General features: G+C 31.5%; 2 protein-coding genes across 4 annotated transcripts in view; both read right to left on the reverse strand.

Annotated features, from left to right (window-relative positions):
- Positions 1 to 2,560, reverse strand: part of LOC137920495 (FHIP family protein GH13096-like) — a 30,041-nt gene extending 27,481 nt beyond the window's left edge. For all 3 annotated transcript variants that reach the window (XM_068763866.1, XM_068763865.1, XM_068763864.1), the window contains exon 1: positions 2,289 to 2,560. The gene's annotated coding sequence lies outside the window, so the exon portion shown is untranslated. The remainder of the gene's footprint in view (positions 1 to 2,288) is intronic.
- A 1,354-nt stretch (positions 2,561 to 3,914) lies between these two features.
- LOC137920322 (calcium-binding protein P-like) lies at positions 3,915 to 16,067 on the reverse strand. Its single transcript, XM_068763622.1, has 3 exons — positions 16,038 to 16,067; positions 13,980 to 14,038; positions 3,915 to 5,766 (listed from the first exon to the last, which is right to left on the reverse strand). The coding sequence occupies exons 2-3, from the start codon at positions 14,020 to 14,022 to the stop codon at positions 4,022 to 4,024; spliced, it is 1,788 nt and encodes a 595-aa protein (XP_068619723.1). The 5' UTR covers positions 14,023 to 14,038; positions 16,038 to 16,067; the 3' UTR covers positions 3,915 to 4,021.
- Positions 16,068 to 25,988: the final 9,921 nt, after the last annotated feature.

The raw sequence follows: 25,988 nt of genomic DNA on the forward strand, positions 1-25,988 counted from the left end.
TTTTTGAAAACCATGGTAGCATGAACTGACATTCTTAACTAACCTCAGTTAGTAAAAGACTAAGTCAGTTATACATTATAAGTTATACATACATAGCACTTACAAACATGTAGCGTATTTAAATCTATTAATAGTGCTTTTAACTACTGTACCATGTAAACATAATATGACACTTGATATGTCAAGCATATTGTTTCCTTTATTGAATTACATATTATAACATTATGAATAATCAGGATCCTTAACTTATTTTAAAAATAACTACAGCTGCATATATCATTAAATTAGCATAAAAAATTCTGGCAATATAGTTAAATGCATTATTATTGAAAGCTGTTTAAAATTATTCACATTTTGATTTACATATTATGAAGACAGATTGGTTATGAGTGTAAAATCTTTAAAGAGGCCACTGTATTTCTGATTTCATTTCATCATCAATAGTTCCAAAAATAAGGATTTCCAAAATTTAAAGTCACATATTAAAATTTAATATTTTATACCATTGATCCCATGACCAGACCTTCCCTTCCCAGACCTTGACTTCCCGAAATTATTGATAGTCGAATTACAATAGTGAGAGAGAGACAGAGTGAGCACTTTCTACAGGGTGATTGGAAATAGGTGTAAAAGCTTTATGCTGACAAATGAACTTTATATTGAGCAATGATACAATTTGCAATCCTCATGTATATATATAGCAAGTTTTGATCTGCTCATAGTGCTTTTAACTACTGTACCATGTAACATAACATGAAACTCGATGCATCAAGCATGACATGTTGATTTACTTATTAAATTACATTTTATAACTATTGTGAATAATCAGAATCCATAATAAGTTTTTAAAATAAATATAATGTTTGAAAATTCAGGCATTAGGATTATTATCTATAGAAGTTTCATTTAAAATTTTTTGCAATTTGCTTTACATGTTATAAACATTGTAACACCAAATGTTTAAAAAATTAATAGAAATTGATTTTTGAACATGAAGTTTTTATATCTTTTTGCAATGATACTTCAAATTATATTTTCTCAGTTTAGAAGGCTAAATCTTTCGATTTTGTTTTCAGTAATATGAACTTAAACTTATAAATACTATTTCCACCGAGGACATCAACAATATTTGTAAAGGTACAAGTATAATAACAAAGAATTGTGAATTGTCAATCTGGTGTATCAAGTTTTACTAATGGTATTCAAAATGGATAAATTTATAAATAATGATGGAAATAGAAGAAACAATAATACAATATGAAAAATATTGGGTACCACGAACACGCCTACAAAAGATATTATCTAAGCTAAGTTGCTTTTAATACTGAGACCTATAACACAATACACATGGTTGATGTGGAGTTTAAGATATATCTTAATTTTCTTAACATACTTGGACATATTCTAATGTAAGATTTTTACAAAATATACATACTTGGATAAAATATATTTAATTGGACTTAAAATTGTTGAAAATTTACTTAAACATGCTATAAACAAGTTTGAGGATATATATAGATATATTCTTTTTTTTTTTAAAAAAATCTAACAACTTTTAAAACAAACATTATATTGGAGTTTTTATGACATCTATTTTCTACTGGTTCATTATCTAAGAGCAATTATTTCTTTCAATGTAATATTTCATGGATATAATTGAACAACTCTTTTTAAAGAAAATTAAATAAACCAAGCTTTTTAAAAGATTGGAATATTATTAGCACAATATAATAATTGGAAAATATAACATCATTTATGTGGAAAAAAATAAAACACAATAAATTGTGTTATAATTAAGTAAAATATGTCATCTGAAGTAACATGAAATACAGTTCATAGAAAAGATGTGTACTACACCTATGAAGACTCCTACAAGTTTGTCTTGTGTTAATATATAAACCAAGGTTGTACTTTCACTATTGACATAATGGTTAGAAATCTCATCATTACAAACTGATAGCGATGGAAAATCAGACATGTGAGAAAAAAAGACAATGGATTTTCGAAATTGCATGCTATATTTTTTGTAGCATAGATGTTTAATTTATGTATTAAAAATGAAAATGTTTACAGTTATATTTAAAAATCCGAAATAAATCCAATAACTTTTAACAAAATAAAATTGTTATACATCGGTGCATTATAGTGCAGCGAAATATTAAACCTTGACATTCGTTCTAACAACTATTTAAACATCTGTTGAACTACAATAACAACAACTGATAATATAAATTAACTACAAAAATACTTATATATATATTGAGGCAATAACACAAATCTGTACGTACGTTAAGGAAGTTTCTTGAGTCGAAAATAGACACCACAGGCCACAAAATAAACCACTAAGGTTACATGATACGCAATACTTTGATGCTCCGGAGACAATTATGTCACCCGCCACTTCAAGGTTTCTTCATTTAACACTTTTTTGTGTTTAATATTGTATTTGTATGACAGTTTTTGACTTTTGTTTATAATGTCTTAATAAAAGAACAGGAACCATTGAAAAACGATTACGTTTTGCATAAAAAATGCAAAACAACCACGCACGAGAGCTTGACAAATGACATGACAACACTGACAATCTAATTCTTATGTTGCCAGTTTATAAAAGTAGACGGTTAAATTTGTAGTAGTGTTACAGATTATAATTTTTTTTGCATTATTTTAAAATAATTGAAAACTATGAAATTTCGAAATGTTTATTATGTTTAAAATGAATTTTACAACGGTAGATTATAAAATTAAACGTTTATAATAGATTTTTTGTTCTAATTTTTGAAATATTTCGTTTGTAGTAGCAATTGCAACGAAATTAGGGTAGAGTTCAGCGGTACCACAATTTTAGGCTATTTCTGCGTTATCAGTTGATAGCAGATCTCTTATTGAAAATCTTTTAAGGAGGCAACAAATTGGAATCAGATTAGTAACTAAAAAGTAATGCCGAAGCTTAATTGTATCTAACCGTCTTTAGTGATATTGACTTATAAGTTGTACGTATATGATTGTTAAGTGTAATAAGTGTAACGATCATTGAGGCAGCACTGTGAAGTTTTCAAATTGAAAAATCCCTTTAGTAACATGAAGTTATGAACAGCGCTCTGCTTTATCAGCCCTTTACGTTGTAGAAAATCTATTTTCGTTAGGTGTTATATTTTATTGTTTAAAATAAAAATTAATTTAATTACCTATAAATATAATTAAAGAATTAGATGGTATCTTTTAATATATACGTGTGTAGCAGGTGGTTGTGAACTGCCACCCGTGTATGTATTAGCTCCTCGAAATCAGCGGTATCATAAGCGTCTGAATTCAAACCTTCCTTCGAATTTGAAATCGAAAGCGCAACAATTCTTTCAAACAAAGTATTGTAGTATTGCTGGCCACTACGCATTACGAAGTGTTTAAACGCTACTAATGAAAACTAAAATATCTTTTCACTTTGCGAGATTTGTAAATGAATTGCATAAGTTTAAATCTTTTATTAAAGTAATTTGGTCGGCCGTAACTTATATTTCGGGGAATATATATTTTTTTAATAATTTCAAAAAACTTTTATGATATTCAAGCATTGATAGTATTTTATACAAGTTAATTCGTATAGTTTACTATCAGGGAAAAGAAATAAAAGGTTTTATTGCAAAATCATAATATATTTACAAAAAATACGTTTAGAAATATAAGGCTTTCTTAATTTTAATTTTACTATTTATGAACTAGTTTTGGTAACTTTCGTTAGACAAAAATTACCTCAATATTATTATCAGTATTTTGATATATAAAAACTTTTAAAAAATAGACGATTTTTACATATTAATTTATGAATTAACGAATTATTAATTACTATCTAAAAGTAAGGTTATGAAGCACCAATTAATCGTTTGACAACGTATTTCTACTGGCATTCAAAAATACAATTTTATAGCCTCTTGTTTAAACATAATACTTTTTCGAACTCTCACGTTACGTATAATACTTATATTAAACTTTTAAAAATGCTATGGTCGTTAGTACAGAAGAATTATTGATTTCTAGGTGGCAGGTATTCTCTACTAGGTTTTTGAGCATTTTGAGCCTTTTCTTGATTACCACCAAATGAAAAACTGGGACCATTAGGTTTGCCTGATGGATATCCTTGACTTGCTCCTGGATAATTTGTTTGTCCTTGAGATCCTGAATAATTCGACCCTACTTGACTCTGCGATGTAGTTGACGTGGGATACCCTGAGCTTCCAGGATAGGTCGGCGTACCATTTTGTTGAGTAGGATAAGAAGATGATGGACTCTGTTGGCTTGGATATGATTGAGAGGTACCTTGTTGTCCAGGATATGAAGGTGAACCTTGTGATCCCGGGTACGAAGGAAGTTGACCTTGTTGACCTGGGTAAGAAGACTTTTGTCCGGGGTACGTAGACAAAGGTCCCTGTTGATTCGGATATGAACCAGAAGGACTTTGTGATCCTGGTGAACCTAATGTTCCTTGAGGAGTTTGTCTTCCAGGGAAATGAGACGATGATCCTTGATTCCCACTTGGATATGATGCAGAAGAACCTTGTTGACCAGAGGATCCAGGGTAGGCAGAAGATCCAATAGGTCTTTGGATTCCGGGAGATGTGCTTACAATACCTGGATAGCTAGATGGACCTTGTTGACCCGGATTTCCTGGGTACGATGGAATCTGTTGTTGTGAGAAATCAGTTACTCCAGAAATTGAGCCAGATCCCGTTATAGAGTAATCGTACAAATTGGCATTGAGCTCATAGAGACTAGGTGCTGAGTTACAGTCAAACTGATTCCACCAAACGCATACAAATAGTTCTTGAGAGAAAATCGTGCCATTGGGGCAGAGGAAATCATAAGTAATATTATTTGCGCAAACGTGGAAGACTTGACAACGTGTTTCGACATCCGCATAATATCCTGGATAAGATTGCACATTACAGCTAAAGGACGTTTCAGGTATAATGGATAGTATTGGGTAATCTTTCTCAGGTTCTCCTGGGATAGCAGAGTAATCGCCACCGTCGTAGGCACCAGTGTCGTCAGTGCCAAATCCCGGACTACCTGGACCAAATCCTGGCGTGTTGGGTCCAAAGCCAGATATCCCGGCTGGGCCAGGTCCAAAACCTGCAGAGCCTGGACCAAAGCCAGGTGAGCCAGGGCCAAAGCCAGGCGAGCCAGGACCAAAGCCAGGCGAACCAGGGCCAAAGCCAGGCGAGCCAGGGCCAAAGCCAGGCGAGCCAGGACCAAAGCCAGGGGAAACTGGGCCAAATCTCGGCGTACTGGGTCCGAATCCGGGGGCGATTGTGCTGAATCCGGAAGTACCAGGGCTATCGGGTCCCTTATTGGGAATTCCAGAACGGCCAAGGTCTTGTCCATTTTGACCAGGGAAGTTTTGCGTTTGTCCAGGGTACGTCTCTCCGGTTTGTACGGGGTACCCAGAACCACTTGTTCCTTGACCCGGGTATGAAGAGCCGGAATCTGGATATCCTGTTTGTGGTTGATTATTTCCTGCATAATTCGGATTACCGCTTCCTGATGGATAATTTGAAGATCCAGTTTGATATCCTGGTGTTGATCCGGTTCCTCCATTTGGATATACGTCACCTTGCTGGTTAGAGTACGATGAGGTGGATGTAGATGGATATCCGTTACCCGTTGGTCCTACTGGTTGTCCTGAGCGGCCTGGTTGGGGACCTTGGTTAAAGGGCTTGCCTGGTTTATTATATTCGTATCCATTTTGAGCTATTGATGCAGCCAGTAGAACTGTAAAAATATATAATAATATTAATTATTATATAACATAATTATTATTAAAAGTATTGTTTCTCTATTGTTAAAAAAATAAAATAATACATAGAGAAATAATTAAAATATAAAATTTAAAAAAGTGAGATGAAAAATAATCAGATATCATTTGACATTAATAAAAAAAATAACACTTGATAAACACTACACTGCTAATGTGCGTAATGGTTTACATAATTAGGTGTTGAAAAGATGATGATGAATTACTGAAAATATCAATTTCTGATGACACGGCTGTGACTTCATTACAATCGTGTAAATCAGTATTATTATTATGGGTTACATGTTGTTAAATTTGCTCTTAGATTGGCAGAAACCTTAGTGTACAATTTTGTTATTTGTAACTGCGCAATAGGCTCTTGTCATTATCTTTATTTACAGTTGTTACAGCTCACAATGTCTATATTATTCCTATGTTAGGAACCCCAGTGTTTATATAATGCCATCCTCGAGGCACAATGCTGCGAAGCATCTCTCTGTATTGAGATTACAAGCGTCAGATTGTATGGTTGCCACTATTCATTTAATACATTATAATACTTTATATAAATTCAGAAAAACTGAAAGTATTTTTTTCCCGTTGGGATTACAGTTGGTAAGTATCAGTGAATTTGGAAGTTATTTTCCCTTCTAACTAAAACACGATGATATGTATGTTAACTAGAAAGAAAATAAACTCAAAAGAAATCTATATTGATACTAAAACTGTCAAAACGCATTAGAATTTCCACGAATACCAAAAAATTGGTCCTTTACCACTAGCGTTCAAATTTTGATTATCTTTTGTTAATTTCGTTTAACACCATTATTTTTGCTAGAACGCCTTAAAACAACTTCCATTTATATTTGCATCTAATTATCTTTTAATAGACGACGTAAGCTATGAAAATAAATAAAATGAATGAATGAATAAATTTTATTTCAGAATCTAGTGAGTCCATAGAATATATTATAAGTAAGTTAGTAACAAAATTTACTTAAAGGCTATAATAGTTATGGATTAGTATGTTATACAATTTAACTATAACACTAATTTTGAAAAAGTCGCTTAACATAAAAACACACACTCAAAAAAATGTTAATTAAAAATGGTTTGGTTTAGTTATATAATTGTTTTTTTTTGACAAATTATTTTTTTAGTCTGTTAACTTATATAGTCTTTTATTAGTAGTAATAGGCGGGATATTTAATAATCAAATAGGTTTTTATGCCGACACTGACAGATTAGTGACATTATTGTATTCTTTTTTTTTTATTAAAGAGTGCTGTACAACATATAATGTTTAATAATATTCGTTGACGTAAAATGAAACCAAAATGTGTAGTTGGATGTTAAACAATTATTAGCTATTTTTTCCGAACGAATAGAGTTAACAATATTTTTTTTTGTTAAAGAAACCTAAGGCACGTTACGTTTATTGCTTGTTTGATTTCACTTTCAGAAACTGGCCGTAAAATTAATGTTAGGAAAAAAATATAAAGTGAATTATAATTTAGCAACCCTATATGAGAATGACATCGCGTGGGGCAGACGCTTCCCATCGAGACTTCGCAACGCCGCTAATGGGGGAGTTGCCGCAATGGACGCAATTTTACTCATTGGGATGGAGCTCGGATATTAATTGTGCGATACATTGCTGACTTTGGAAATGCTTTTAAATATATTTCATAATAATACGCAAACAATCTTCTGTCTAGATGAATGCTTTGGAATTCTACTAACCTACATTAAGTCATACAATAGAGATTATGAAAACATTGTCATATGCATAGTTTATATATTTTTAATTATGTAATGTTTTTTTTTTAATTTTAAATTAAAAAAAATAAATAAATTGAGCTAAGTTCCACGGTTACGGTCTGGTTGGTTCGGTTATTTGAATCAACCAGCTCAGGCTGGTACATACTACTATTTTACCAGATTGGGAGTCCGGCCAGCTCTTAGATCGCTTCATCTGTTTGCTTTCGATGCTTAGCAATGGAGTAATGGCTTGGGTAGTCACTCTATTATAATATCCGCTTAGCATTCGGACACAAGGGCGTCCGAAAGGGCCGAACCTCGGCTTAGTCGGTTACCATTGCCTGTTATCAATACGACCTCTTCGGAAAGTATAAGAAGATCTGGAAGAATAAGTGGAGGAAGGAAGACAGGAGTTTTTAGTATAATCGAGGATTGGCATCCTCTGTGATATACGATGATATACGGTCTCGTTTCCAGCGAGACCGATTGGTTATCGAATGGCGATGGTGTGCAGTGTACGAGGCTTGTCTTATTGCCGTCGCGTTGTCTGAAAACTCAAGTACTTGTCTCGGTCTCAAAACAGTACGGCGTTTGAATGTACCGAGTATAATTGTATTGTAGGTGGCAGCATCTACAATTAATGAATTTGTGTGTTGAGCGGCCGACGCATAGTAGCATAAATTAATCGATGCTCGTTTTAAGACTTGAGTGGTTGTTGCCTTCCTTTTTTCTCAACCCTTAGTGATCCCGGCTTTCACGGAGTCCATGTTGGTTGTGACAGAAAATGTGGGATCACAATTCGCTAGCGTGGATCCACGAAAATTTATCGGCTTTCGATAATGAAAAACTAAAGTGTTGGCTTGATTTTACCTTATTAATATAGACAGATAATACTTTAAGAAGCTCGGCGATTATTACGTGTAAAATCTTCCGTATTTTTGATCTAATCTCTAAATTTTTTTTTCGAATTTCGTGAATACGATAGAAGTATACAGGGGTAATCCGAAACCAGTTGATGTTTGAAAGTGGTCTAAAATAAAATGATTATAAAATTATCTACAAATATAAAAATTTTAAATGACTTAAGTTATTATTGGTTAATATTTACGTTCCAGGCGATTTGAAATGTATACATTGAAAGAGCAATAGCAAATAATTTCCTTGCAAGAGAAAAAAATGTTCGATTATGTAATATGCTATTAATTTCTGGTAACAATCACAATAACCCCTTATCTCAATTCTGGGTCACACTTTTTTGCGTGATTGTAACCCGCTAGCTTAGCTACATATACATTAATATGCGTATTGTTAGTGCCTTTATCATATTTCCATTACATTTACGCATAAATCCGCCATTTTGGCTGTATCATGTTCAATAATGGTACGGTGAAATATTAGTATTTTTTATTATTGTTATCTAGACATTTCTATGTATTTCTTCACGTTTTTTGAAACTAAGTTTAATTTAAATAACTAATGCAAAGTAATATTATGCATTAATTTTTGTTATAAAGAGATATCGGATATTTAGAACCATATTTACATGTAAACAATAAGTTACAAAATTGCTTAGTATAAATACACATAGTAGTATGAAGCATATAGTTAAACTTTTTAAAGGATTTGTTGTTGTAGAATTTGTTTTTGATTCTTCTCTCGAAATACAGTAAAAATAAAATAAAGTTAAAAATGTTGACGATCTATAGCCGCTATTTTTTATTTTTTTATATTTTTATCTCGTCTTAAAAAATTATAGAGACGGTTTTTAATTCGTTCTCAAACATTAGTATTATTATTACATTTATAAAATATCTCTATAATAACAAACTTCAGCATCTAAGAAAATGTGCAATTCTTTAAATACAAAATTACCGTTTTTGTTGGAAGCAAAATTGTATTTTACCACAGTCGTCAACACCTAAATATTATTAAATATATATTTAATTCTTCAATCAGTATGTGGAGAGTATTTACTTCGGAGGTATTTTTCACATTTAAACCCTCCACAAGAAAATTAAGTTTCAACATTATTATCATTTCAGCCGTAAGACATCCTTCTGGTCATGATGAACATAGACCACTTCATAGATTTTTAATAGGACCGGTTGGAAGCGATTTGCATCCGTCTTCCAATAACCTTCTCTAAGTGCTTCATCCTTGTGATGACGGCAACACAAGACAAGAAGGCAGTACCGGTAAGACTTAAACTGGTAGGTCCGTCGTCTCCTTTCCTGGAGCATAAGGATCCAGCAAGCTCAATCCTTTATCAATTCCTAGAACTTTGAACTTGAACTTGATTTTTTCACACCCATATATTTTTTTATCAATTTATCTAAAATGCATGCGAATATACGATCACAAGTTGTATTGTTTAGGTTAGATAGATAGGATGATTAGATATAGCTTTTAAAACTTTTAAAGTGACAATGTATAGCGTGTTTTCTGTCTACCAATGTTAGGTACACCCTAACCAAAAATTAATGGTTTCAGAAAAAATAACTACTATATTATAATAAAGTAAGAAAAAGCGTTTTTAAAATTCATATAAATTAATTATTGTTTACAAGCTGACATATAATTGGAAAAAAATAAAATAAGGATACATATTTTAGAGTGATCGATTTGTACAGAATGTTTGGAAATAGGCGTAAAAGTATAAAAACTGTTTGCTGTCCAAAAATCTGGACATTCAACCTTTTAACGATTCACACCAATAATTAATCATCCTTTATATGAGTGGTCTGGAAATATCCATAAATTAAATTCAAATATATCGATTTTCGACTATTTTTGAATTTCATGTTAATTTTTGCTAAATCCATTGCTAGTTTCATATTAATCGTGCATCACCAAATGAAACAATGGAACTGGGAAATGCCCTATATTAGAATGCCCTGAACTGTCGCGTGGGGGCGCATCGCTCGTGACAGCTTGGCACGAAACGGACCAAATAAACGAGGAAGCTGGCTCCAAGCTAAACACGACCGACTTTGTACTACATTCTTGAACAATGTACATTAGTTATCTGTGAAGGAATTTCTTACGGTTAATTATGGCAACATTATTTTAAATAACAATAAAAACATTACTCATATAAACAGGGCGTTTGTCTATAGTTGCAAAAATTTTAAAGGGGTGAATGTATAGCTTTTTTGCTGTCAATGTATATTACACTCTTTTATGACAATTACGTTAGAAAACGTGTTTCAAATATTCGGATTGCTACGTATTAAAATTAATTATTTTGTACCTGTAATATAAAATATTTCAAAGTTATCACTATACCACTATAAAAAGTATATAGGGAGACCATGTACATTCAGCAGCGGTACAATTCGCAGTCTTATTCTAGGAAAAGTCTTACAGACAATGATAGTATGGCAACACATAAGGACAAATAGTAAGACTAATAAACAAAGAAAATATTATTACATCATACAATTTTAAATAAAAATCTTTGAGAGTGATAAATCTTGTATTTAAATCATTATGAGCTATATAAAATACTAGTTCCCTTATTTTAATATAACAAAAGAACTAACAATAAAAAATTTTCAAAAATAACAATGAACTCGATTTATGTAAATGATTAGGGTTTTCGTGAAGATGTTAAGTTTCTTAACGGCGATTTCGTAAATTTAAACACATCCAAAACAATGCAAAATCTACATTTACTTGAATACGATTGAGATGTATAATTATTCTGGGTTCCTTGCGTAATTATTCTCGGTTTTATTAGTGGATTTCTGTTGAAAAATTATGTAATTTTCGAGTATTTTTGCATCCCGCAGACAACACTAATAAAAACTTTTTGAAAGATTTTTTTTTATTATTTCGAGTACAAGAAAAGTTAACACATATTTAGCATAACACAGGTAATATTAAGTTGTAAAACAGAAATTTCTGAGCAAAATATATAACAATGTAGTCTACTAAATGGAAATATAGTTTTTGTGTCTTTTATAACAACCGCGATGTAATGAAGTAAACGCAAAGCCCTTTGAATTAAATATTACTTAACTGCTGACTCATCATGTACAAAAGGATTGATTTTGTTGTTTTAGCAACAAATTTAAACTATAATTTGATGACAAATAAGTAGAATAAATATATTTTTTGTCCTTTATAATTTTTATAATTTATTTTTTGTAGATTGTTTGCGAAAGAGAAATCAGATTTGAACAAAGTAACTTAAAATTGAATGATTCGATGTATGACTCTTAATGCGATTATCGGCTTTGTGGGTTTAAGTCAACTATTAGTTACTGAATGACGAGTGCGGTCGTGAGTATTCAATTTGCAATTACTAAGTGCGCACTCCACACCTGTCACTTGGTATTTACACATGCTAAAACTGTCGGCTGTAATGAGCCGTAGTTGCTGGTGCATGTAATGATGCTCCATTCATCGGCTCGTGTATTACGTAACCAGCTCCGAAACTATGCCTGCGCTCGAAGATTTGCCTTAAATTGGTCACGAGATGTTGTTTGTTTAGGTTTTAGTTTCTTCGTGTAAACATAAAAGGCTTAGAACAGCGATTCATTCGAACTGTGTTAACAAACATATGTATATGTATGCAAATTTAACATAAAAACCTATAGAATATCCTAAAAATATGATCATTTATAAAAATCAGTTTACATTTGTTTGTTAAAAAAATTTTATGCATTTGAATAAAAATATTACTTCAATGCTTACATCCTACATGACTTAAAATAAAGAACTTTCCGTGCGTCAATCGTGTATGTAAATTTGTTTAGAGAAATATTAATTATTTTATAATAATATAACAAAAAGAACATATGATAAATTATTCGTTTAAAAAAAATTAACTGAACAAGTTTCTTAACGACGAATTTGTAAAGTAAAACACATCCAAAACTGTATAAACATTACATTTTTTTGAATTCGAATAAGGTGTAAAATTTAGCAGGGGTCTTTGGATATTGAATAGATAATTTATGTATCACTATAAGAAAGATTAAATACTTCACAATATTTCTGGATCGCTATATGCTTGACACAAATGCAACGTTATAACTTCACGTACGTACACCTGAGACAAGAAATCACTATATTTCCCGCCGGAAACTCGGACAAACGCGTCCTTGTCGATTTTCCCGCGCAAGTTGACATTTTGCTCGGCGCCATTTTGTAGCGTTACTCTCTCATAGCAAGAGCACAATGAGTTTCGAAATCACTTACTTATTTGAAACAGCCGGCGGTACCTTATACTTAATGAACGCACGTACACAATATCTCTATGTTAAGATAAAACAATAATAAATTTTTAGAACTTGAAAATATTTGGTTTTAATAATAAAAACCTATTTATTGTTTCTTTTAATCTGTGTTTCACATAATTTAAATTATTCAAATTTCATCTTTGCTCTATTTCGAAACTGATCAAAATTTTTCATAGCGATGTTAAAAAAATATAAACGGGAATAAAACAATGTTTTTATTTATTCAACATTGTAAAATGTATGTATGATGGTTATAGTTTACTAAAATTAATCATGAAAAAGATTGCCATCAAATTTTAAATAATTTAGTAAATACTTTTTTTAATAATAAAAAAATATAATTCTATACGAAAAGTTTAACAACTTAAAATAATGACGCTAAAAGTAATTAGTCTAATGTTAAACGTAAAGGATTACTTATATGTAGATTCATTTTCTCTTATTATGTTTATATGACATGGTCATATGTAACTTTTACATTAAATTCATATTTTTTTTATTTAAATTCAACATATTACGGGATTATGAGTTCGTAAAAAGACTACAAGTGTTTTAAACAATATAATTAATCTTTCAAAATTTGTATGCATTTCTACAATGCTAATATATAGAAAAGGCGGATCTTAGATATCTAAATTTTTATACTTTTATTATTTTAATTTATTTTCCTCCCGATATAATCGTTGTTTTTTTTAATTATACACAGACATAAACGAGAGTTACACAATAGATCCTTTAAATAATTTATAAGCCAGTAACCCCGGCTCTATAATGTTTTAATGAAAATTTTATTTTTATTCAAATACGCATTTATTATCCAATTTTCGATTATGATATTATTTGTATAAACTTTTACTTAAATTTTTATGACATTTTTTATTTTTAAATAAACAAGATATTGTTAATTATTTATTACATATAATATCGGTCGTGTTAGAGATCTATGAGTTAGCCCTATGTCTGGCAGTTGATGTCATACTAAAATCGATACGGATGGTAATGGTGATGATAATGAACATATTGCATTAACTTACGTTTCTCCGTTATATAACCTTGTTATATATTTGTGTTACCTTATGAACGTCTTTCAATTTCGTAAATCTCGTTTAAATTCAAATCAGAAAAAGGCAAGTTTAATATTCGCATGTGTTTGCAATATTTTTTTTAAATTGTATGGTACTCACTTAAAAACGTTGTCAAACGAAGCATGTTGTTGGTGCTGCCCATCCTTCTTAAATTAAATCTGAAAAAAAAACACATGTTAGAATTATTTTAAATGCAATAAAATGCTTCGTGCATTTTAAAGTATGTATGAACGCGTTTATACGGTATTAGTAACTATAAATTCTTATATATTTTAAAAACTATATAAAAATGGCGAATTGAATGCCTAAACGCAATCTTTACCAGTCAGCACTTACATAAAGTTAATTGATTAATATTATTTTGTAAGTTTTGATTAAATGTTCAGTTATACTTAAAATATGTGTAATAAAAATAATCGTCTTGCATTATGTTCATATGAAGTTTAGTATTTTGTTCTTCACAGGGGTATGGTAAGTAAATAAATTTCTACAAATGTTGGAGACGGTATTAGTTACCTGTATAAATTTCCGTTACTTATAAGTTGGAAAATATGGTAATATTGACAAGTTTACAATTCATCAGGAGTTGATCCTTATATTCATCATTATTTAAGTAGTAGAACATCCATTGTTGGACGTAGGTCTCCCAATAGATTTTTGGTAATATTAAGGGTTTGTGCCAATTTGCTTGGCATGCAAGTTGGCAAGAGCAATTTTTTTTTATTTGAATGCGTTCGGCGGATGATGCTACCCATCAACATTTTAAGCAAGTCACATTCGCCATTGTACAATGTGTAAAAAAAGAAAGGAAAGAAAAAAAATTGACATACAATAATTTTAGTCCTACGTCTCCATATTTTCTAAGAAGTTTACAGTGTAAGTGACTTAAGAAGGTATTCTGAAACGTCACAATGCATGACCGGTGCATCCAATAAGTAACACCTCGTACCTTTGTCGTAGGAAAAAGCAAAAAAAATTTGAAGGGACTTTTTTACAAATAATATGGTATTTAACAATTCCTTATTCTGTATGAAGCATAACTATAAACTAAATAACTTATTTCAATTTATTTTTATTCATTTGTAATGATTAATTTAATAAAGGAAACGGGGTTTTAACTAAAGTGTAAAAGTTTTAACGTGTGGTAAATATACCCTTTTCTTCCATTTATTAGTCTATTTTATTGCTCCGTTTAAAATAAATTAATTTGTATACAATTAACATAAAATTTAATTCCTAATGCAATCATTGCTTTATCCGAAGAGTGTTAGATAATATCATTAGGTGATGAGAGCGCAGTGGAAATGAAGATAAGAGATGCGAACGTCCATTGTCTAAAGTGACAACACGGACGATTAATGGAGCACCTTGCGATTAAATAAGACCATTTACACTGCGTGAGTAATTTCCATTTTACGTATGAAGATTTTAAGAAAGGAAAATTGATAAAAATTCAGCTAACAAAATGTAGCCTGAAATACTAAGCGTTATTATTTAAAAGTTATTTTCTGTATTCATAAAAAAGGTTGTTAAGATATTAAAGGAATAAAAAAAAAATCAAAGTAATAAAAAGTCTACAAAACATAGACAATTAAAAACGTAAGTTAAATTTCTTTCAGTTGTTCTCTATTAAAGTTTCATTATCATTATAATATCTTATAAGTATTATTTTTACAGCATATATATATATATATATATATATATATATATATATATATATATATATATATATATATATATAGATTAAAAATCTTTAGTAAAAATATTATTTTTGAAAAATATTTTAGTAATTATAGTAATAAATGTAAGGATTCTATAGCTCTAACTAATAATAACATTATAAAGTAAATATGTCGATAAAATAAACAGTAGGGCGGGCGGGAAAACACGAAATGAAGGAAAGGTAAGAAAGAAAACTTGATAGGAATTCGACAAAAGACAACTAAATTTAAAAAAAAATAAATTGAAAAGTTTATTAACTTTTTAATGAAAAATTTTTCATAGATAAAAAATTAAAAATTACGAACAAAAGTAACTGGCACAAAATCATAAACTTTTTTTATTTATTATTCTGATGAAATATTTTTGTGTCTGAACTGTCACTTTTTGTATTTAATTGCGTAATTTAAATATAAAAAAAAATTAGAGAAAACTTACCGTGTACGTACGGAGCGCTAGCGCGTCTGTGCGGACTGTGTCGTGGTAGCAGAACGCGGGCCTTTATGTGTTCACTGCAACCACCACCTCACGAGGGATGCCTCTCGGAATGGTACCATCACGCCAAATAACTAGGTTAGTTGAAGATTTCTGATATGTCGGCATTGGACTATCAATTACTTTCGATATATATAATTTCACTAATGACTTTTGTTTAAGTCTAGTCTATGTTTTTGTTTAGCAATTTCAAAATAATCATGTTCTTAATTTTTATATTTATATATGCATATTTTGAAACGAGTACTTAGTTTATTTCGTTTTGTTACATGCTAAGGACATACGAATGAAAATTTAAAATATATTTTGTTGCACATATTAAACTTGTCTGCCATTTTTATAATTGAAATGCGTTTCTTTTTAGTTTATTGTTTTTAGGACATTCGTTAGGATACAAAACTGAGAGGATGAAACAGGCCACTAATTATTGATTTTTTGGTTACATGGCTTGACGTATCTATAACATGGTTATAATGGATTTTTATTTTTGACCATTTATTATATAACTGTTATACATGTAAATAAAAGATATATATGTCATTTATGTACACGTATTTTTTTGGTATTTAGATTTAAATTTTGGAAGTATTAAATTTTAATAATCTGAAATCTGAAATGTAAAAATAACTTTGAAACGATGCTTTAAGAGCTTATTGTAGAACTTATGGGAAGGATGTTTGTACTTCTTTTGTTTTTAAATCTACAAGTACGAAAGCCTTTAGCTTTTTTAAGGCAGTAATTGCTGCGTTACTGTTTGTATCGCTATTTTGAGATTTTACTTAATTAGTTCTGGAGACCATGAGCTAGCAAGCGCACTGTGTGGCGGGAATGAGCGGAAGGGGACGCTGTTATGCAACAAATCTCTCTTGATAATATTTAGGTGCAACATGCTGGCCATTGCATTTTGGTTACAAGGTTTTGAATGAAGTTAATAAAATAAAAGTTTAAAAATATTATTACTTATAGCCAGAAATTGTAATTATTCGATGATTTGGATGGTGATAGATATTCGATTCATAAGCTGGGAGGATGAGACTAATACTACACTATTTGTAAAAAGCATGCAAAGAAACCAAGGGGTCACGTGGCACCCTCAGAGAGAAAGAGAGAGAGATCGGGAGAGGGAGAGAGAGCGAGAGAGAGAGAGCGCAACTTAGATATCCTAGCAGGTTATACCACGCCGGGCTTCAGCAATCATAACAAGAACATGGCGACAGATTCTTGGCAATACGCCTCAAGTATGCTCGTGCCCCACGAGCATAATCTCCCGCATGTTTGTGATGACTTATGATGTATTTATGACGACGGGTAGGGGCTGTGACTCTACTTCAAATCGTTGACGCGATAGGCCACTGGGTTTTAGCCGGTAGGAGTCCGGTATAAACATTTCGCTTACCCTGCACCTGAAAGGTATTCTGTCTAAGATTTCCCACGAGACAACACCCTCCTCCATTCCAATAACATAGCCTTGGCGGTGGATGCCTAGTGCTCCAACGATCAAAAGTAAAAAAAAAACATTGATATAAGGAATCCTAACTCAACTAACTATCTAATGTTATTTGTTTTTGACAATCTCGAATTGGTACAATGGGTATATTTTTTGCATTTGTCATCAATGAAACAAAAGCTGACGACAGCGTGAATAGTAAAATTATCTATCCACACATTCTTCAAAATTTTGTTTGAATTCTATGATTGCTACGTCTGTTGATGCCTTTAAATAGGTGTAATAGTAGCACCTGTTTTTGTTTTTTTTTTTATTATATGATAGATCGATGTTTATGAGAGTGATACTGCAACAGCACTTCAAATTGCCGCGAATCATTATTTCGTTGTTTCTGCGTTTGTTTTCATTAAACTTATGTTTGAGTCAGTAAAAGACTTTGTCGTAACTAATGCATCGTGCTGTAACTGGAATAATTATAAAACAATGAACGCAAACCAACATTTTTCGATTTGAAATTTCTGAAAAGTGTCGTTTACGCGAGAGGTTAATTTTTCTGGTATATAACAATTAATTATTTTTAATAATACAAAACATTGTCATTGTTGTAGGTTGCATGACAAAAATTTTACATAGAGATTTTCGTTAAAATAAGTTATTAATTTTTAAAACCGATGACATTCTTTTAAATAGCGGGTTTGATTTCCCAGGGATAGGTGACCATTATGTGTGAAATTTTATGACAGTCATTTGCATATCATTGGACTGAAGTATGAATGAATGAAATCTGAATGTAATCCGCCTTACGTATGATGCATACATAGATCCTAATTTTATTACCATTTATTTATAAATAAGTGGAATATGTTTTTCTTTTCTTAAGTAGTTTTGTTTTGCTTTTTTAATATTACATGATTTTAATATTAAAAATACGCTTGAGTACAATAAACTCATAGTCGTTTTACCAAGAAACAATGTCTTATATGTCTTAAAGTAATTCTTTATTTAAATTTGCAAAAATAAATCGTGGAAAGTATTGAGGCTTAAATGTTGCGTAGTAACGTTTTTGTCTATTTAATATTTTCTCATTTGATGTTTTGTGTAATGGGTTTATTTTTAATTTTCGTCTTAAATAAATTTATAATTCGTAGTTTCTGATACCAAAACGTAATTTAAATGCCAAATATATATATTATATATGCACACGAATCATTAGCTTTTAAATAAGTTTCGATTGCAGACGTATGTTGTTTTTGTGAAAAATAATAATTAAAAACCCACATGAAGAAAAAAGTTATCACTATCCTTGTCTTACTATTTTCCTAAATAGTTACGGAATAATTTGAATTTGAAATCAAAGTTCTACAACCGGAAATCTTGTAAATTTAGACAATACAGTTTTACATTAAAGAGACATCGTTTCGTACCATGTCTTTAACATTAAACGGTAATTAAATTTTAATGTTATCTTTTTTTAAATGCTTCGATAAAAAAAAGAATAAGAGTTGAGTAAAAACATTTAAAAATGTATAATAAATTAACGAACAAAGTTTGAAGTTTCTGTGTGATTTGCAATTGTAGTAAAGATATCTGACTTTTCGTTTTAAAGTGACGCATACATGATTGTTAATTGCATTTTTAAGTTCCATGTAGTACGTTACATTTACCATGTGTTGCTGGTGAAGAAAACGCCGCAACTGATTTTTGATTGGGAAATTCACTTTCATTGTCATATAAGCGAATATTCCTTCACACAAAGCAGGCAATAGAGGTAATATTAAAAGTTTTGGGGAGTTGTACTTTCCATATGCTAGTTCGTTGGAAGGCGTCGGAAATAGGCCGTTGTCGACCGATCTTGCTGGATATTAATGCAAGATGCAGAATGCCCATGTCCGGAGGAGGGCTTACTGAGGTTTATAATTGATGATTTTGATGACGAATTACGTTATTTTATTTCTTTAAGTGTTAAATTGTGATATATAAATCATAACGAAAAACGTTTTGTGTTGGTTTCTAAAGGTGCTTGCGTCATACTTTATTGTAACTAAGATTGAGGGCTCCTACAGAAGTCAGACAGATACATTGATATATTGTTACCTAAGCAGTTGTACCGCGACGTAAGGAGGCGATATAGGAGGGAGTATCGTTTACTCCGTTTCGCCAGCTTGCTGGCATCTCTACGGTGGTGGCAACTTGAACCCTTTTTTCTCGGCCCATTATTACAGCGCGTTCTTTTCAGTTTCAGTAGCACTATCACCCAACTCTTGTGTGTCAGTTTCCATGTTGATTAGGTAGATATTCCGTGGACTGGGCAGTAAGGTTCGCAGGAGTAAACCTCGGCTTAAGCTGTCATTTTACACATGTTTAGCTTTTGGATTCAAGTTTAGTTATTTAACAAATAAACGAGATGTCCAAACCTTGACTAGATCGATTATTGTAAACTCTATTTGAGACATAACAGCGTGCAGGTCTCTCTTCAGATGGATCGGCTACTTTACAAAAGGACCCGAAAATGGATGAATATATTTTCAACATAACACTTTTGATTTGAATCTTTCTTCGCGAATTTCAATTATTTCAACCTGTAGATACAAAATAAAACATAATAAATTTGAGAATAACAGTAGATGCTTTCAGTCGATTGTTAGACAAGGTTTTAATGTCTCGTTTGAAATTTAGGGTCAAAACCCCATGATTACCACGTCCGCTGCTACTTTCGATTGTAAATAATAACAATGGCATACTTATTATGTCATCGATTTCGTAAGATATCAGGCAGGCAAACGATATAGGTATTGAGATGTAGCACTAGATATTCCACGGTTTATTTAATAAAATATTAAAGTGGTTTAATCTATGCTTCCGTTGTTGCTTCAGCTTATAGACGCTAACTACATGGCATAGCTCTCCCCCAAAAATATTACAGGAGGATATACCATAATCGTCACGCTTGGCAGGGTTGGCGATCGCAGCGTGGTATTGTAATACGTATATTGTAATACACAGAGGACGCTGAAACTTGTTTGTGAGCAGTGGCAATATAGAATTAATGCACAAAGTATGAAATATATTTTATTGTATCTCGGAAACTTAACCTGCGACTTACGATCGCAAGTCTAACTCTTATACTACTGGGCTACTATTCCTCAATGAATACTTTAAAACAACTAAAGTGTAAGGCATTGCGGTGTTTTTAAAATTACTGATGTGTTTCTTTGAAGTACTCAAAATCACCAGATAATCACAAGGGTTCGCCTAAAAGATTTGTATGTTTATGCATTGCTCTGCCTGTTGTCTTTTTATTAACCTATTTAGTGGCTGGAAGTTTAACAATTATTACTTATTTATTGTAAAACAATAAAAACAACAGATACAAAATAATAGAATGTTAATATGAAACAAAAGGAACTAAAAATATTGTATAACTAAATTATATACGTACCATATAAGTTTAATTAAACTAACAAAAGTAAAAAAGACTACCATATAATTAGTTCTTTATACGATTCTCTCAACACCCTGTGAATTATCTAACACATTTTAAAGAATAGCTCCAGGCAGTTTTTCAGACAAAAAATCAGAAAGCCCTAGTCATGATCTGATAGATTATTATCGAGTTAAATCATCTGAGGCTACGTCGTCCAATATTGTTTTGCAATGATTGCTGGTTATTCATAGTCATATTTCTGTAAGTTTTATCATACCGGAATGATTTATATAATTAAAAGATAATTTTAGATTACTTAACATTTAGATTCTCGAACCATACTCAATTTTATTATTAATAAAGGGCTAACATATTTTTCCCAAACTTTAAACATATAGATTACTGAAGAAAAGAAAAACGAATGATATTTCATATATCACACTGATAAACTGTTTGTGCCGCCACCTACAAATTAATCCAATAAAGGAAAATTATTTGTCGCCTTTTGAGACCGAGAATAGCCTAGAACCGATTTAAAAACCTTTAAAGCCAGATCATAGGCATCCCTCGCCGGCGTGGATGATTTGCTATATCGTACAATCCCGATACCGTCATGTATTAATGATAAAAGCTTTACAAGAGTTTCTTTCCCCAATCCTTTTCTCAGCGTCAACCTTTTGCGAAGGGGTAGCTGTAGGATTTCTATCTAGTTCGATCGGTAGTTATTTTGTAGCTCAATATATATATATAGGATTGAATGAATGCTTTCACAAATATATATTTCGTTTGATATTCAATGTACTTTATTTATTGACAGACAACTTAAATAAAATGCAATCCTAGTAAACTCAAACTACTGTAGGATTATGTGTTATGGATAGAAACGATCAGTGTCCAATGAATGATAAGCAGTTTGCAGAAATAGTGCGTATTCTTCCTAATTTTGAATTAAATAGGGAGTTTAATTGGTACTGCCTACATCTTTTAAACCTGCGGTATGCAAATCGCAATAGTTTCACATGTTATGTGCAATTCGTTTGAGTGAATCTACAAATGCGATAACCCAGTTACGTTTAATTACATGGTGCTTTTGTAAAACAAACCGTATGTCCGAGTAATATGAGACATGTTACCGATAATTGTGTATCCAAAAAACAGTTAATAAAATGGAAACTCCAGAGTTATTTCATTATAATAGGCCATGTAGCGCATCAATATTGCACGACATCTTCGTTTTGTTTTGGTTAAAAGGGTCGTTAACCAATGAAAGTTAATGCTATGTTAATTTAAAATTACTTGCAATTATTCATACTAATATTTACTCTAATAGTAGCCATGGTTTCGGATCCAAAAATAAAAATTCCGATATAAGTTAGTTCTATATATGCAATTGAATGTAAAGTTTATTTGTCGTGGTACCGCAGAGTCTCAATAAACCGACAATTCTTGCGCGTTCTCTTTTAGTTACTGGCAAACTCTGTACTAGTGTCTGTCTATATCCCGGAACCTTTGTGGCTGGACCTCGATTAAGTTGGGCCAATGCCCAACAACGTATCAATATACTACAGTAAATAGACTTATCTACCGGCTTTTACAATACAAACACAAGTCGCGAATTGGAGATGGCGGGGCATTAAGGCTTAAAATTGAAGTAAAAAAATTAGCTTAAACCTTTTAACAACTAAGCCAGAGCTTTCCACCGGGAGCTTCTACTAGAGCTATAGCTTTATCTCACAAGATTCATATGCTGCCAAGTTCTTCGGTTGCGTAAAATCGCGGGTAGGTTTGGGCTTTCAAAATGCAAAATTTCTTTGTGACTATCGTCTTAGGAAAAAATAAGTCTTTTTATGTCCTAATAGCGCGAAATTTGAAAATCGTAGGAGCTAAAATTAATGATCCTTGGTTAAAAAAGGAGACATGTTGAGATAAATTGGAAATTGTAAAAAATATCCAATCAGAGAGGTCTTATTTACAGTTAAAAAACCATTTAAACTTTGTTATCGGCAAAATTACACAACAAATATGTTATATTTAAAATATTTCATATTTCAAGATCAATAACTTAATTAAAAATTGTCGAATGGATACTGAAACCGCTGTACCGTGCCTTAACTATGACCGTGGCGAAACGGAGATGTGTCAGACGCTCCGTTTCATCCGTTGTCAATGCTTGCAGCAGCGGTGATCATGCTTTTTTTCCACAGCCCAAACTTCGTCGCGCTTTCTTAAGGAGCGGTACAGCGGTTTCGGTAGTGTTAAAACCTATTGCACAGTAACATTATACAAAAGGCAAGCAAGGAAAAGTAATAGTCATAATATAAACTTAAAAAAAAAATTATATCTAGATTTCACTTGTGAAAACACAAACACTTCAGTCTAGTACAGAGACATGAGAAAATATTGTATATAAGAAAAGATTAACGCGTGATTCTCAGCTGGAAGAGTAAAGAACTCTATCAAATCGCGGCAATTCCTCTTCTGTCTGTGCTGATGAGGAGTATACATTGTAAACAAAACTTACTTTTATAATTAAAAAATAAAACACCCTAGTAACACAAATAAGAATATGGAAAAAAAACAAAGACTAATTTCTAATTAACTTTTATATTGTTGATATTTTATCGCATTTGTTGTACACCATGTCTAAAGTTCGATTTGTAAAGCGAGTCCGCGTGAGATTTGTTTAAATGTATCATTAAAAGCAGTATCGTGTCACGATCGCAGACCGCCATGAACGCTTTTTTGACATAATAGACGCCATTTACTAACCGACTGTAATACCCTAATCTGTGGGTCAATGTCGAATTGTTAAGCGTCATTTCTATAATAACGGTGTATTAGTGTTTAATGTAAATTCTAAGGTACTCGGCTCGTGTTCTTAAATATCTATTAACCCGGCCTGGGCTAATGACAAAGTTTTATGAAATTATGTTTAAATAATGCCATCTAATATTCGATATTATTGATTTTTACATAAATTTTCTTTAAAAGAAACTCGAAGAAAATGTTAAGATATCCCTTTTCCGCTTATACACTACAGTGTTAATAAAAACATATGTCCTTCGCAGTTACATGTTTGACGTCAAATAGAAAATTGCGTGTCAAGATTAAATCTTGCAGTATACCAAACAGGAAATTTATTTTTATAAGTAACGTTATCTTTTCATAGAAACATTAAAACATAAATAAAAAGAATCGTCCTGAAATACGTTATATTCATTAATATTTTTTATTTAAATTCCACAGGCCTCAGATTAAAATTTGTTGAGTCAACTAGTGTCATTTGTTTTCTACTAGCATTATGGAGCTACCGTGTGTCATTCAACATTGAAACATTTTCAATTTTTGATTTTTTTGACAAAGTTTACTTGCAAGCTGAATCAACTTTAATGAGCTTTTATAAATGAGAAGCTTTTTATGTACAGCTGCTACAAATGCAGTCGCTTAAATTGTAAAGATAAAGAAAGGAGTTTTTAATTTGACGGTTTTTACAAAAGATGTTACCGCTGCCAGTAATAATTTTAATATAACAAAATTCGGGCATCGCGAGCATAAAGATTCTACACAATCTGCATGGCATTTTACACAGGTGGTTATGTCAGGTTTTTTTCGCGCTCGCTCCTCCTCAAACTCATTATCATGGACAACACGGAATTCTTAAATACTACACTGGTAAACTTTTGTCTCATACCCTTCGTCTAGATATCACTGTATGTTACTTTTTATATCCTAAAATTAAAAACCCGCTCAAAAGGATGCAGTTTTTAACACCCTTCTGGTGCATTCATTACGTTTGTTTACAAATTGCTCTTTCTGCGATACACGCCTACGAAAAAATAAGTATTAATTATACATTTTACTAATCTAAGCTATTATGCCTCGAGAAAGTTTTAAAATTTATTAGAAATAATGTATTTAGATTTATAATGATATTTTAATTAATATTGGTCATAGTGTATATTTGATGTATATAGTAATAAGTAATAGTACATTAAATACAAAAATAAATAGATATACGCACTATTTAAGATAAAATCTACATATATACACATGAATCCCTTTTTCCTTTGGTTACGTCATAACTTAACACATTTTTATTGACTACATTCATCACTTTTAATAAATTTTCTTGTAAATTGTAAAATTTAAATTAATGAGCTGTGGTAGCACAGCGGTAAGGACAGACTTGAGGTCTTATGTCGTGGGTTCGATTTCCGGGATACAATCTCATATGATTCACACATTGTGTATTAATTTTATAAGTATGCCACTGCTCTCAATCAAGTTTCCAGAGGATGGGCAGCCAGCAGGAATGTTTCAAGTAATTTAATTTTTAGATCAAATCTAATTCTTTAATATAACTTATTACGGGGGGGCTCATAAAAAAGTACATTACTATTAAACGAGACTGTATCTTTTTAATCAAAATGTTACGAAGCTTCAGTGTCTCTTTACTTAACAAACCTCATTACTCTATTCATGAGTTACGGGCACGTTTGCCGCGATCTTGAGTAACATGTCAGTTTTGACACAATATTTATAGAGAACGCTTACAGAAGTCGGGACGATTCACGTTAAACTTTGCCCCAGTTAATTTTGTAACATATATGAAGCTGGTGTTAGACAAAATAGACAAAAGAGATAAATATTAACTGTTTAGTATTTAAACTTCTACGGCAAATTAATTTTACCTGCTATGTTCTTATTTACAATCGTTTATATTTTTAAAGGTCGTGTCCGTATTGAAATGCCTTAACGAAATCGATGACGATCTGTTTACACAACGTCCTATCTTCTGCTTTCTTCAGGTCAGTTGTAATAGGGTTATATACTAGACTTTATCTGACCAGCGGGTCGGTATTATTTCCTTTTTTTACTGTCTACTTTCCTTACAACCAGGATTAGTTCGTCGAAGTTTTTTTATTTATTATATTACTTTCTTTTAAGATATTTTCAGGATTGTTATTCAGTCTCAAAATCTCCAAGTTTAAGAATTTTTCGTAAAAACCTTATTTTATTTTAT

This window comes from Battus philenor, unplaced genomic scaffold (assembly GCF_028537555.1).
Source record: "Battus philenor isolate CCGP_79_NKW_IND1 unplaced genomic scaffold, ilBatPhil1.0.hap1 SCAF_18, whole genome shotgun sequence".
NCBI classification, from domain to species: domain Eukaryota; kingdom Metazoa; phylum Arthropoda; class Insecta; order Lepidoptera; family Papilionidae; genus Battus; species Battus philenor.

Coding starts and splice junctions, on each gene's coding strand:
- LOC137920322 (XM_068763622.1), bottom strand. CDS start 14,022: ATGGGCAGCACCAACAACATGCTTCGTTTGACAACGTTTTTAA. Junction 5,767..13,979: donor TCGTTTGACAACGTTTTTAA/GTGAGTACCATA, acceptor ATATTTTTACAG/TTCTACTGGCTGCATCAATA.